This window comes from Aotus nancymaae, unplaced genomic scaffold (genome assembly GCF_030222135.1).
Source record: "Aotus nancymaae isolate 86718 unplaced genomic scaffold, 86718_ANA_hifiasm-v0.15.2.pri h1tg000036l, whole genome shotgun sequence".
NCBI lineage: Eukaryota > Metazoa > Chordata > Mammalia > Primates > Aotidae > Aotus > Aotus nancymaae.
The window spans coordinates 78,402,856-78,416,063 of NW_026988450.1; the positions used below are offsets into that span (position 1 = coordinate 78,402,856).

Below are 13,208 nucleotides of genomic sequence, written 5' to 3' on the forward strand. Positions count from 1 at the left end.
ACCCAAAGGATGGGATTTTACATTTCAAGACATCTCCTAGTAAAAAATATTTTTATATCTAGCGTGATACAGAAAAAGCTTGCCAATTCCTGATTGAGGCCACTGATAGGACTGGTTTGTGTTAATTTATAAGGCATATTCAGGTAATTCAATAGAGAAAACAAAAAGCGTACCAGTTTTGTACAAGGAAGTCAACCAAATGGAGCGATGTCTGGTCTGCAGTTCGGACGGCAAGGTGAAGGGCTGTCTCCCCAAGCTCCTAAAAAGGGAAGGAAAAGCATAAATAAGTGGATCATACGCTCTGCCTAGGGAAGCCTCACATACATTAGTTGCTCCGAAGTGATTATAAGGAGCACACATTTTCACTCTTAAAATCTCTTGATTTAGACATGGTCACCCAATGTATAAGAGTCTCGTTGTATGGTATAATGTTAAAATAAGTCACCTTTTAAACTGATTTTCCACATTACTTTTTATCCTATGATTTTAGTGAGGACTTACCTGCCCAGGTTCTAGCAGTGGTTCCATTAGCTCTACCCCCTCTGCATAGACTTGAATTAGTGCAAGTAAATCCCTGGATTTGATGGCCTCAAGCAATTCATTTAGTTTAGCTGATGAAGTTGAACAGGTCTTCCTTGAAAACCTGTGATCTACATACTTTGCAGTGATATATTCTTTTCGCACAGTCCTAAAACACAAGACAAAATAAAGAAGTTTTATTTTCCAAGTGCTAAGAAAGGTTTACGTTTTTCTGACAAACATTTCTCTTTGAGAAGAATTATTTTAATTGAGATATGCTTCTTTTCACCATTCAAACAAACCAGGTTTTAGACAAAATTATTCCAATAGAGACAGAATAAAAAAATATATATATTTAACTAATATATACAGGTAATAAATATAGTTACAAAGTAAACAAGCACATATATCAGAGCAATTTTTTTTCACCTTGACCAACAGCATGAGAAATCAACTATAAATACTTCAAACTCTGACATATTAAGTATATGAGGAAATTAAAAAATTTAAGAAGTTAAACACATTATGAAAGACCAATTAACAGTTTTCAGAGCTTCATGGAAAGGATTTTTGTTATCTGATAGAACTCCTTATTTATTTTATAAAATTTTTAAAAGGATGGGGTCTCACTATGTTGCCCAGGTTGGTCTTGAACTCCTAAGCTTAAGCAATTCTCCCGCCTTGGTCTCCCAAAGTGCTGGGATTACAGCCGTGAGCCAATGCATCTGGCCATAACTCTCCATTTTATAGCTGAAGAAACTGAGGCTCAGAAAGGTTGTCACTGAAGCAACTACTCCAGGCCAGGCATTGAGCTCCAAAGGAGAGAAGATGAGCTATCTTTCTGCAGAGGTTTCGGTGTGGGAGCAGGAGACCACATGGAAAACGTGCCCAAAGTCTGAAAGGGTGAGGTACTTTTTCCTTCTCTTGAGAAATCACCTTTCTCACTTTAGTTCAAGTGTTTCTGGTAGGACTGAGCTTACCTCCTAGCGATAGGGGTGAGTATATGACCTAAGTGGCCCAATGGTTGCCTTGGTCACCTCTGGGCAAAGACTAAAATGGAAGTCAGCTCAGAGGAAAGGAGAGGTAAGAGTCAGGGAAAGAGAGCTAGGGTCCATGTGACGCTGTCTGACAGCCTGGATCCAGCTGTACCTGAATCCATCCCTTTAATTTCCCAGTTACATGAAACAATTAATAAAGACAGTAAATGGACTTCAGATTAAATCCTAGTTCTACAGCATCCCAGCTGTGTGACCGTGGAAAACTGCTTAATCTTCATGAGCTTTAGGTTTTTTTTTTAAATCTGAAAATGCAGATAAGACATTGGTATATTTTGAATTAAAGGATGTACAGTGTCTAAGAAGTGTTTTCTACCTTCTGAGAGGGCTCTAACACAAAGGATATAAACTTTCTTGCTCAAAAATATGCATTCCACCTGTGGAAGCTGCTGCTATTTCCAACACCTCACAGTCAGGCAACACAGTTTAACATTGTGCTGGTACGTTTTTCTTTCATTCTGGGTTGGTAGTAAAAAAGAGTTGAGCTGGTTGATGATGGCACACAGCCTCTGGTCTTTTCTCAACTCCATGCAGTTGAGAAAAGACCAATTGATTTTACTAAGAAACCAAGTGCTCATGCTCATGGGTGTCCTTTATGCTTAGGTCAAAGTCCCTTTAGGATGGCAAGAGCCTGATGAATTAGAAGACTTCCAGTAACTGAAAGAATGGTCCAAGCCTGGCTTCTGAGGCCTCTGCTGTATGTGTCTTATATAAAGTGTGAAAGGCAGTTACTGTGTTAATGAATGGAGCAACAGACTTAAAAATTAAATGGCTCTTGATTCAAGTCTGAGACCACATGCTAATTATGTGACCTTGGGTAAATCAAGTTCTTGCTGCGCCTCAGTTTCCTGACCTGTAAAACATTAGTAATCATAGCTGCCTGTTCCAAGGAAGCAAATTATAGGTAAGGAACGAAGAATGATGCATGCCTTAGAGGTTCATTTGAAAGCTTCCTTCCCATTATTATCCATAAGGGCAGAACTAGACTTCAAGATGCAAAATTGCAGGGAGGTAGATCTTACATTTCTGTTTCCATGCATTCACCTGCATTTCAGGAACATCTGCAGATGGCTTCATGTCACTGGAAGCATCATGCGATGCCACACAATTATTTGGAAGAAATGATGCAGAAGGCGCTCAGGTATCACTTGATCACCTGGATCACCTTGAAAATCACCTCTACCCTTAGGTCTAATTCTGTGACCACAGGAAGTATCTGGCCTCTTACTAGGCACAGTACCTTCAACTTTTTGTGGGCATTCAGCCCACGGTTTCCTGACAATTTAAGGTTTTCTGACAGTGGAGTAATAGGGAGAATGGAAAATAGATTTGTCTGGAAATCTGGACACTAGAATTCTAGTGTTAAGGTTGATAAAGACAACTTTTCTCCTCTGTCCCCTTAAACCCAGGCCTCTCCTTTTCTACTCCATTTTCATTAAAGCTACCATCTATTTACCTAGAGGTAAAACCTTGGGTGTCATCTTGACAGAGTCTTAAACATCACATATTAAAACTGATTACCAAATCCTGCTGGCTCTCACTTCAAAATATATTGGGAAGTCCACTACATTTCATTACCTTCACTGCTACCACCTTTGTCCAGTTTATCTTCAGCACTCAGTGGATCTGGTCTAACAGCTTCTCCCCTGTCTGTTTCCATAGGCACCCAGGCCCCACCATACTCCCCACAAGTCTGTCCTTCATACATCACCTACAGCCGGGTTTCCCAACCTCAGCCCTACTGACATTTGGGCCTGGGTAATTCTTTTATCTGGCAGCTGTCCTATGCATTGTAGGATGTTTAGCACCAACCCTGACCTCTACTGCTGGGTGCAGTAGCACCTGTCCAAGTCATGACAACTGCATGTCTACAGACATTGCCAAATATTCTCTGAGGGCAAAGTCACCCTTGGTTGAGAACCAGTATTACATGATCAACTTAAAACATAACACAGATCATGCCACTCCTGTTTAAAACTTCTCAATCACACTTGTAGTGCATGACCTACATGATCTGGTCCCATCTCCATCTTGCCCAGCATTCCCCTAATGCTTAGTTCTCTCCTGCCACATCTTCTTTCAGGTCATAGTTTAAATATGCCTTATTCACCTTGGGGCACCCACAATGACTGTTTCAGCTGCCTGGCTGCTCCCCACAGGGAGGGGCCCTCATGCCCTTCAGTTCTGCTTTTCCCATCTTCAATCTGAAAAAAAGTCCCCTCCCCCTTCTCCACACACTTCAACACCTCCTCTTGTTGTACTTTCTTCATAACACCTAATACAATGTGTAATTGTATTACTGACTTTTTAATTCCTGTGTTTTCCTCTCCTCAGTCAGAATGTAAGCAGGACAGAACTCTGTCTTGTTTGCTACTGTATCTTCAGCACCTACAAGAGTGCCTGGAGCAGGGAACTTGCCTCATAAGGATCTGATCAATGATTAAATGAGTGATTAAACTGCATGTTACAAGAGGTTCACTTTATGCCTCTGGGTCACTGACCAAACAAAACAGTAGTAGTAGTAGTAGTAGTAGTAGTAGTAGCAGCAGTAGTAGTAATACTTACACAGCACTTACTACAGACCAATAATAATTTTCATAGATACCTATATAGCACTTACTACAGACCAAATGCAGCTCCAAGCACTTCTTTTTTTGAGACGGAGTCTCACTCTGTCATCCAGGCTGGAGTACAGTGGCGTGATCTCAGCTCACTGCATCTCCACCTCCCAGGTTCAAGTGATTCTCCTGTCTCAGTGTCCCAAGTAGCTGGGACTACAGGTGTGTGCCACCATGCCCGGCTAATTTTTTGTACTGTTAGTAGAGACGGGGTTTCATCGTGTTAGCCAGGATGGTCTCAATCTCCTGACTTTGTGATCTGCCTGTCTTGGCCTTCTAAAGTGCTGGGATTACAGGTGTGAGCCACTGTGCCTGGCTGCTCCAAGCACTTTTTACTCAAGCCCCTTGTTACCACAACCCTCTGAGGTAGATATATGTTCTGGATGAGGAAACTAAGGCAGAAACAGTTACTTGTCCAAGGTCACATAGTTTAGGAAATGGCAGAGCTATGCTATGAATTCCAGCAGTCTGGCTTCAAAATCTATGGCCTTACCCACTATATTAGAGATACTGGAGAATCACTGACATTTTGAAGGCAAAAGCCTTACAGAGGCCAAATGACTAGATGAGGCACGAAGCTGACCAGGCAGTGCTGATACTGTTTCCCAAATGAGAAACAGGACATAAAAATCCATGCTGTTATGACGTTAATTTGACAGCAGGGTCTTCAAGGTTTGGGTCATGCAAACATTTCAAAAATGCTGGTGTGGACAAGACTGCACTGTGTATGCACTTGAGAACTTATTGTTACCAAGTTGGTAAAATAACTTACATCTTATTTCTTCATGGTAGTTTTATGATCAAATTAACTTCTGAAAAGCCTTTTCAGTGTAATCTGTCCTTTTTCTTTTTCATCTGCACAGTGTTCTGTTGTGTGGCTCTACCACAGAGTATTTCATCAGATGCCTACAGATGGATACTTGTTTTGTTTCTAATCTTTTTCTATTACAGAAGAGGAATAAATTCCCAGGAGTGGGACTGCCGAGTCAAAGGGTAAATACATTTATAATTTTGGTAAATACGGTTAATTTGTTTTTCATAGTGTACCATTTTGTACTCCCACTGGCAACATTATGAGACAGAATGTCAGTTTCCCCACAATCTTGCTGAGTGGGTTTGTAAGCATTTGGATTTTTGCCAGGCTAACAGGAATCTCCCATTGTCTTTGAAGGTCTCTTACTTATCACAATATGTCATGTTTTTGAGAGAACTGCCCCCATGACAATCTGTGCTCCACAGAGCAGGCACTCAGCTGCAACCACAGAGGGGAAGGTGAGGGTGAAAAGAATCTGTGCATTCTGGAAATACATTTCTAAATACTCTGCTTTCCCCTGATAATGGGGTTTGCATTGAAAAAAAAAAACTGTAAAAAACTAAGAAGTTTTTTGGGAGGGTAGAAAAATAATTATAGAATGGTAAAAAAAAAAGTTCAATATATCAGAAATACTTACATATCACTTGAAGGCATTGGTTTTGGTGAGGGGCTGGGTAAATTTGCTTCCATAATATCATTAAAACTATTGTTTCCTACATTCTTGGCCAGCTGTAACAGAAAGTAAAAAAAAAAACACAATATAGCAAACTCTTTACTAATAGTAGTTAAAAGTGTCCTATTATTTACTTTTTAGATTTCTGAATATGTGTTTTCCCTCATTTGACTTAGAATATAAACCACCATCCATCTGGTCAACAAATATTTACGGAGCATCTATTATGTGCCAGGCACCAAACTAAGTGCTAGAAATGCAGTGATGGGTAAATCATGTTCCTTTTCCATAGGTGCTCATAGTCTAGTGGGGCCACTGACAAGGAATCAATCTTGTCTACATTTATGTGATAAATGCTAAAATAGAATCTGGTCCTACACACATACAAACGATTTGAGATTATAGAGAGAAGGCTCCATGTGAGTTTAACCATAGGTTAAACTTTTAATGAACAGCAATAGCTTTTCAACCACCATCACATCTCCTTTTTATACTGAACACATTTACTCCCTGAACAGAAAAGGACATAGGATTACTCTATATTTGGGAACAGATTAAGATGCTGCAGGTAGCAGAGGACCCAGGAAGCATTTTGCTTCTGGTTTCAAGAGAATTCTAAGAAAATTTGTCCTGAAGGGTCTATTCATTTCATCAATTTTGGGATGCAAAGCTTAAGAAACATACACGCAACCAGGTCTTTGGGGAAAAAAATCTTGGGTTAATTGCAGGGCAAATATTTGGGATTTGGACTTTCCACTTTCTTGTCATCAAACTGGATTTCATTAATACAGGTCAAGGAGATAAGTGACATCATTTCTGCACTAAAGAATGTGTTTCAGATGTTAGGTCTCTGTCTTTTCTCTATAATCCAGAAGTGAACTAGGGAGCTGAGTATCAGCATGGTAACTTCCTACTTTCTAAATTAAAAGGAATGTCTTGTATTGTGCATAGAACACAAGACAGATCACGATTGCTTAGTGAATGCTCACATGGCCAGGTCTGCTGACTGGGTCACTAAATGCCCATTTTGGTACTTTTCTCCAGTCAAGGCTAATGATAAGCTAGACTTTCAGCTTTTTTTTTGAGCCCAGGTTCACTAAGGTTCTGCTCAACAGTGAGCCTCCTGTCTGAGAAGTCATATTTTCTAAATTTCACTCTTAGTACAAGGACTCTCTCTCCCAGTGCACCAGTGTTAAAATTATGCAAGACAGGGCATTTGTCCAGTAGGCTTCCTACTTGGGGGATGCCAAGTAGGGCTCCCCTTGTTTTTTGGTATATCTCGGGGGGCTATTTGGACCTGGTGACAACTCCAGATCTGAGTGACTCACGATGGGGAAGTACAGAGGTTACAGGAAAACAAGTTTAAGTGTACATAACCCCTTTTTTGAATTAAGAAGCCAAGCACCGCAACTTTACACAGTTTCTTCACTTACCACCTAAAGAAGTTATTGGCAGGGTGCAGTGGCTCACACCTGTAATCCCAGCACTTTCGGAGGCTGAGGCAGGCAGATCACCTGAGGTCAGGAGTTTGAGAACAGCCTGACCAACATGGAAAAACCCCATCTCTACTAAAAATACAAAATTAGCTGGGTGTGGTAGCACATGCCTGCAATCCCAGCTACTCAGGAGAATCACTTGAACCCGGGAGGCGGAGGTTGCGGTGAGTGGAGATTGCGCCATTGCACTCCAACCTGGGCAACAAGAGCAAAACTCCATCTCAAAAAGAAAAGCAGCTATGGGTTAGCGAGTAGCTGGTTTTATAACAATAGTTAACAAGCCACTCCTAATTCATATGTAATTTTACAAACTTAGAAATAATAAAAATAAAATTGAGATAAACTCTTCAGTCATTACTTATAACAGAAGCCATGAAGTAATGTGAACATTTGAGTTTAACTGCTATTTCAGTGAGTCATATGAAAACTAATTCATAAAGAAAAAATAGTTTTGAAGAAGCCCATCCCAAAAGAAAAGAGCCAGTTTCACTGAGCTAATTATAGACATGTATGATTCACTCTTTCTTCAAACAGGAAACAGAAACAGCATTACACACCTTAAAAGTTACATTTTAAACATCCATGCAAACTCGTAAAATTCAGGAATTACAATTCTTTGTACTCAGCAGAATACAAAAAAACATCCAAACAATATATTAAAATTACTCATGACAATATTATTCTTCCCAAGTACAGGTCACTACTTACCAAGAGTTCAGAAGTTCCCAATTTGTCTAGTTCCAAAGACTGAATGCGAGAAATATGAACCCCCATTTCCCTATGGATGCCAGAACATTCTATACAGGTCAAAATACCCAAATTGGTTGAAAGCCAGGTAGGTTCTATGGAAAGAATTTTGAAGACAATGGAACAAGACATTTAATTTTAGTGTGCCAATTACAGAGGAAGCTCAAACAATAGCAGTACAACTTGTTAAGAACTATGAAGGAAAGACTTAAATAAAAGAAATTGACTCTTGTGGTTTAGTCTAGGGACTACTATAACAGTTTCCTTTTCATACTGAAATGAAAACAAGATTAAACACTTTATCCCTGTGAAAATGTGAGAAAGTCTTTTCTTACAAGATCCTATGCAATACCTTTAGGCCTTGTGAGAGATGTTCCCTCACTGCCACTATCACCTCTGACAGTGATGGATTGAATGAAGGTCTATGAAGTACTGCTCACAGGTGAATGGATTCTATAGCCATCATTAACCTCCAAGTTGTAACTAACATTAACCCATCAGTTCGTGGTCATGGCTTCCCCATGAGCACCTCTTAGTAATAAGACAGCTGTAAATAATGAACACCAAATGTTTAGTGACCTAAGGCTTTTTTTCCTACAACTTCCAATGGCCCTAGAACAGTGGGAACTATTACTTCTATGTTAGCGAAATCTTCAGTGTTGTTTCTCTGGGTCAAGCTTCTTTCTGACTCTACGTGTCTGCCATTTCCTGACACTATGTGTGTCACTATCATACAGGTACACAATAATGGCAGAAAATCTGAGACTTTTCTCTGAGGTCTTTATGGCATCTTGTGTAGAAAATCCAGTTTCACAAGTAAAACAGTAAAAAAGGTATATCATAGTGCTTAAGAACACCAGGTTTGCATCCTGGTTCTGACCCCTACTAGCTGTGTGACCTTATGCAAGTCATTCAACCTCTCTGAGTCCTAGTTTCCTCATCTGTAAAATGGGAAAATGGGAATATTGGGATCTTGCTCACAGGGCTTGAGATAAGCAAAACACCTAGCATGATTCTCAATACAGTAGGGGCACTCACTGTTAGCTGTTGCCAATACATAGATAATATAGTGCTATTTGAAAATAAAAGTTTGGGAGACAGTGGTATAGAGGTTAGGGAGGGTTTGGCTGAGTAGGAAGGAAGGAAAATCATGTACCACATGTCAGTTAATTTCACATAAACCATTTCTTTCTTTTTTTTTTTTTTTTTGAGACGGAGTCTCGCTCTGTCACCCAGGCTAGAGTGCAATGGCGTGATCTCGGCTCACTGCAACCTTTGCCTCCTGGGTTCAGATGATTCTTCTGCCTTAGCGTCCTGAGTAGCTGGGATTACAGGCACTTGCAACCTTGCCCAGCTAGTTTTTGTATTTTCACCAGGTTGGGCAGGCTGGTCTCTAACTCCTGACCTCAAGTGATCTGCCTACCTCAGCAAAGTGCTAGGATTACAGGTATGAGCCACCGTGCCATAGAAAGAGACTGACCCATTTTTTTAGGATAAGGAAACTATGAATCAGAATAGTAGAGGGACTCGGTGTGAGACTGTCCAGGCTATGAGTGGCAGACTGTGATACAATGTGGACTCCATGCCCCCTACTCTCTCCATAATGTCCATAGTGCTTATATACCTGGACCTTATAGGAAAGGTAGTATTTTGGCAGTGACATCTAGGAGAGCAAGAGGGGCTTTCCAGGTAGAGAAAACAGCAAGGTAAAAGCAGCTCAGTGGTGGGAATTATCATGTTGGGAATATGTGTTTTGTTTGTGTGAGTGTGTCCACTGTAGTTAAGGCTTTTCTATAACTAGATCATTTTATATTCTATAGAAAGAGAAAGGATGTTGTAAAAGCTGGTTCAAATATGGGACAAAAACCTGATGAGCCACAATCGCAGCAAATGTCATTCCCTGGGAGCCGCTGGACATCCTCAATAATGGCTTTTGTCAGGTCTTCCAGGCTGTTCTCTCCTGCACTCTGCTCTCCACGGAAGGCCATGGTTAGGGCCTCTTCTTTGCTATTTGTCAATACTGATATCCATCTGTTGGCAAAAACATAAGAGGAAAAAGGCCTTTTTAAGAGCATGGCCATTGTTTTCTTTCTCCACTGCTAAAAAATCTACTTTTGTTAAGTAATTCCGAAAGAGAAACCCCCCCCTCCCAAAATAGCAATAAAGTGAGGAAAAACGAATAAATCCAACTTGAAGGAAAGTGAGAGTTAAAGAATGGAAAGTTACACATAGGGGAAAATGAGAGATGAGCAGAGCAGATGAGTGAGAAAAGTAAAAAATCAGTATCACTGAGGACTTGCACGAATATACAAGGAGACTGAATTTCAGCGTGGGCATACTAAATAAAGGGAATGTTGGAATGGAGAGGACTCAGTGAGGGACCCATTCAATGCAAGGATGAGAAAACAATGATGAAGAATGAACAGAGGACAGGAAAAGGAGTTTAGCAAAAGGTATCTGTTTTCTGCAAGACCATGTCAGTGGGGACACTGAATAGTGAAAATGAAGAGACATTTCATTAGGAGCCACAAAAATTTATGCTTATAAGAAAGTCATATTAACATGGAAATATGATATTTATAATATTAAATGAAGAGTGCAGGTTATTTACTTATATACAGTATGGCTACCATATGTCCCAAACAAAATAACCCTTTGCTACTAAAATAACCTAAAAATCCAACAACAGGGTGTTGATTAATAAGGCATGAAATAACCACAAAGTGGAACAGTTAAGTGGGCATTAAAGTGTACATTTTTAAATGATTTTTGATGACATTGGATAAATGCTCATAATATAGTGTTTTGTGAAATCAACAACCAAGAAATCTATTATATGACTGAAATGGTTTGGATTTGTGCCCCTACCCAAATCTCATCTTGAATTGTAATTCCTATAATCCCCATGTGTCTGGGGAGAGACCCATGGTGGGAGGTGACTGGATCATGGAGGTGGTTTCTCCCATGCTGTTCTCATGATAGTGAGTGAGTTCTCATGAGATCTGATGGTTTTATAAGGGGCTCTTCCCCCTTTGTTCCACACACTTCTCTCTCCTGCTGCCATGTGAAGACAGACTTATTAGCTTCCCTTCCATCATAATTCTAACTTTCCTGAGGTCTCCTCAGCCATGTGGAACTGTGAGTCAGTTAAACTTCTTTCCTTTATAAATTACCCAGTCTTGGGTATTTCTTTATAGTAGTATGAGAACAGACTAATATAATCATATAATCCCAAATTTAAATATATGTATGTATTAAAGGCCAAAAGGAATTTCACCAATATGTCAATAGTGGTTGTCTCTGAGTAATTTTCTGCAGAAAACAATTGATAGAGGAATTGCTCGACTTTGTGCTTTCCATAATTTTTCAAAACTATAATGAGCTTGTATTACTTTCGTGAATGAGAAAAAAGTCATTTACTTTTTATTATTCTTCTCATTTCTTTTTTGAGACAGAGTTTTGCTCTTGTTGCCCAAGCTGGAGTGCAGTGGCACAATCTTGGCTCACCACAACCTCTGCCTCCTGGCTTCAAGCTATTCTCCTGCCTCAGCTTCTGGATTAGCTGCAATTACAGGCATGTGCCACCATGCCTGCTAATTTTGTATTTTTAGTAGAGATGATGTTTCTCCATGTTGGTCAGGCTGGTCTTGAACTCCTGACCTTAGGTGATCCCTCCGTTTTGGCCTCCCAAAGTGCTGGGAATATAGGCGTGAGGCACTGCACCTGGCTGCCAAATTTATTTTTTAAAAAGAAAATGAAGAACATTTCCAAACCACTGTAGTTTTGTTTTGTTTTCTTAGTTACTACATAGACAGCTAATGTTTATTCTCAACAGGCAATACAAAGGTTTAGAACTGAGTCTCTCATTTTTTTGTATATCACTCAATAAAATGGATAGGAAACAAAGCACTATACAAAAGGCTTTGAATATTAGTGATAGCATAATAATTAAACAAATTATGTTTTTGGAGTATGTGAATAATGCAAGTCACATCTTTGACTCTAGGTGGCGCTCACCTTCAGTATGTTGGGAGAAATACAATTAACTTCTACTGTAATGTGGATAACTGAACATTTCAAAACCAACAGTCTAGGAATTTGACGTGGCAGAAACGGGGGGGATTTTGTAACTTTTAGAATATTAAACAGTATTTTTTCTATCAGTTAATCTCAAGTTAGAAACTAGAAATTGTTTTGTTAAAAACAACTCAAGAACCTGGGTTTAACAGGATTGATCACTGCATTCTATCAGCGACACTGATGTTACCGGATTTTTCACTTGACTGCAAAGCCTCTATTTTGCTTTCTTCAGGCATTATAGAATTTGGCTCAGATTGGCCAGTATCCAATATGTACCAAGTACTTACAACTTTTTGACATACAGATTGAGCACCCCAAATTCGAAATCCAAAACACTTGTGGTCCCAAGCATTTCATATAACGGATATTCAACCCGTAGAAACTTCCAACATGCCTCTCAGTTAGGGTTTATAATACTTTATACATGAGGAAACTGAAGTTATATGACTTGCCTAAGGTCCTAGGCTGGATTGTGTCAGACCAGATGGAGATAAAAAAACACTTTTGTTGACTCACTTTATCAGAGTTCCTTACATTTGCCTCTTTACTCAGGAGCTCATGACAAATAAAGAAGCTTGTCATGATAATCAGAAAAAAATATATTTAAAGGATAATTTTCTAGAGAAAATAATTCAAATTTGGTGGAATGAAATGGCTACATTTTAAAAGGACCAAGAATCACAGTGATCATTTATGACAATATTTTTAAACTTTTAAATTATTTTCAAATAACAAACATACTCAAAATCACAAAGAATGCATAATTGCATTTTAATACTTTAAAAGTCCCTTTTAGATTTAGAAGATAAAAAATAACTTGGCACTGTGCTAAGGGCTTTACATATCTTATCCTCTCAAAATCCTGCAATTGAGGTACATAATCTCATCTTACTGATGAGAAGACTGAAGCCAGATGATGTGCCTAAGGTTTACCACAATAGTGAATGTATGTAGTTGTAGCTATTGGGAGGCTGAAGCAGGAGGATTGTTGTAGCCTAGGAGTTCAAGTCCAGACTGGGCAACATAGAGAGAACTCGTCTTTTTTTTTTTTAAAACCACTAGCCAGCAGAGCCTGGATTAGAAGCCAAATGAGTCTAACATGCATCTGCTCTTTGTATACTTTCTTTAGTGAGAAGGAATTTTTTCCATTCAATTTCTTCAAACACTTTCATATGAAAAATAAACTCAATGCAGTGAAAACTGCCT

The 13,208-nt window shown here is 39.4% G+C and overlaps 1 protein-coding gene across 3 annotated transcripts in view; it reads right to left on the reverse strand.

The window, feature by feature from the left end:
- The window catches only part of ASAP1 (ArfGAP with SH3 domain, ankyrin repeat and PH domain 1), a 366,160-nt gene that overhangs the window by 73,853 nt on the left and 279,099 nt on the right, over positions 1–13,208 (reverse strand). For all 3 annotated transcript variants that reach the window (XM_064384600.1, XM_064384599.1, XM_064384601.1), the window contains 5 exons: positions 9,790–9,953; positions 7,884–8,017; positions 5,644–5,735; positions 502–688; positions 174–259 (listed from right to left, as the gene is read on the reverse strand). In XM_064384600.1, coding sequence (XP_064240670.1) covers positions 174–259; positions 502–688; positions 5,644–5,735; positions 7,884–8,017; positions 9,790–9,953 — 663 coding nt within the window. The remainder of the gene's footprint in view (positions 1–173; positions 260–501; positions 689–5,643; positions 5,736–7,883; positions 8,018–9,789; positions 9,954–13,208) is intronic.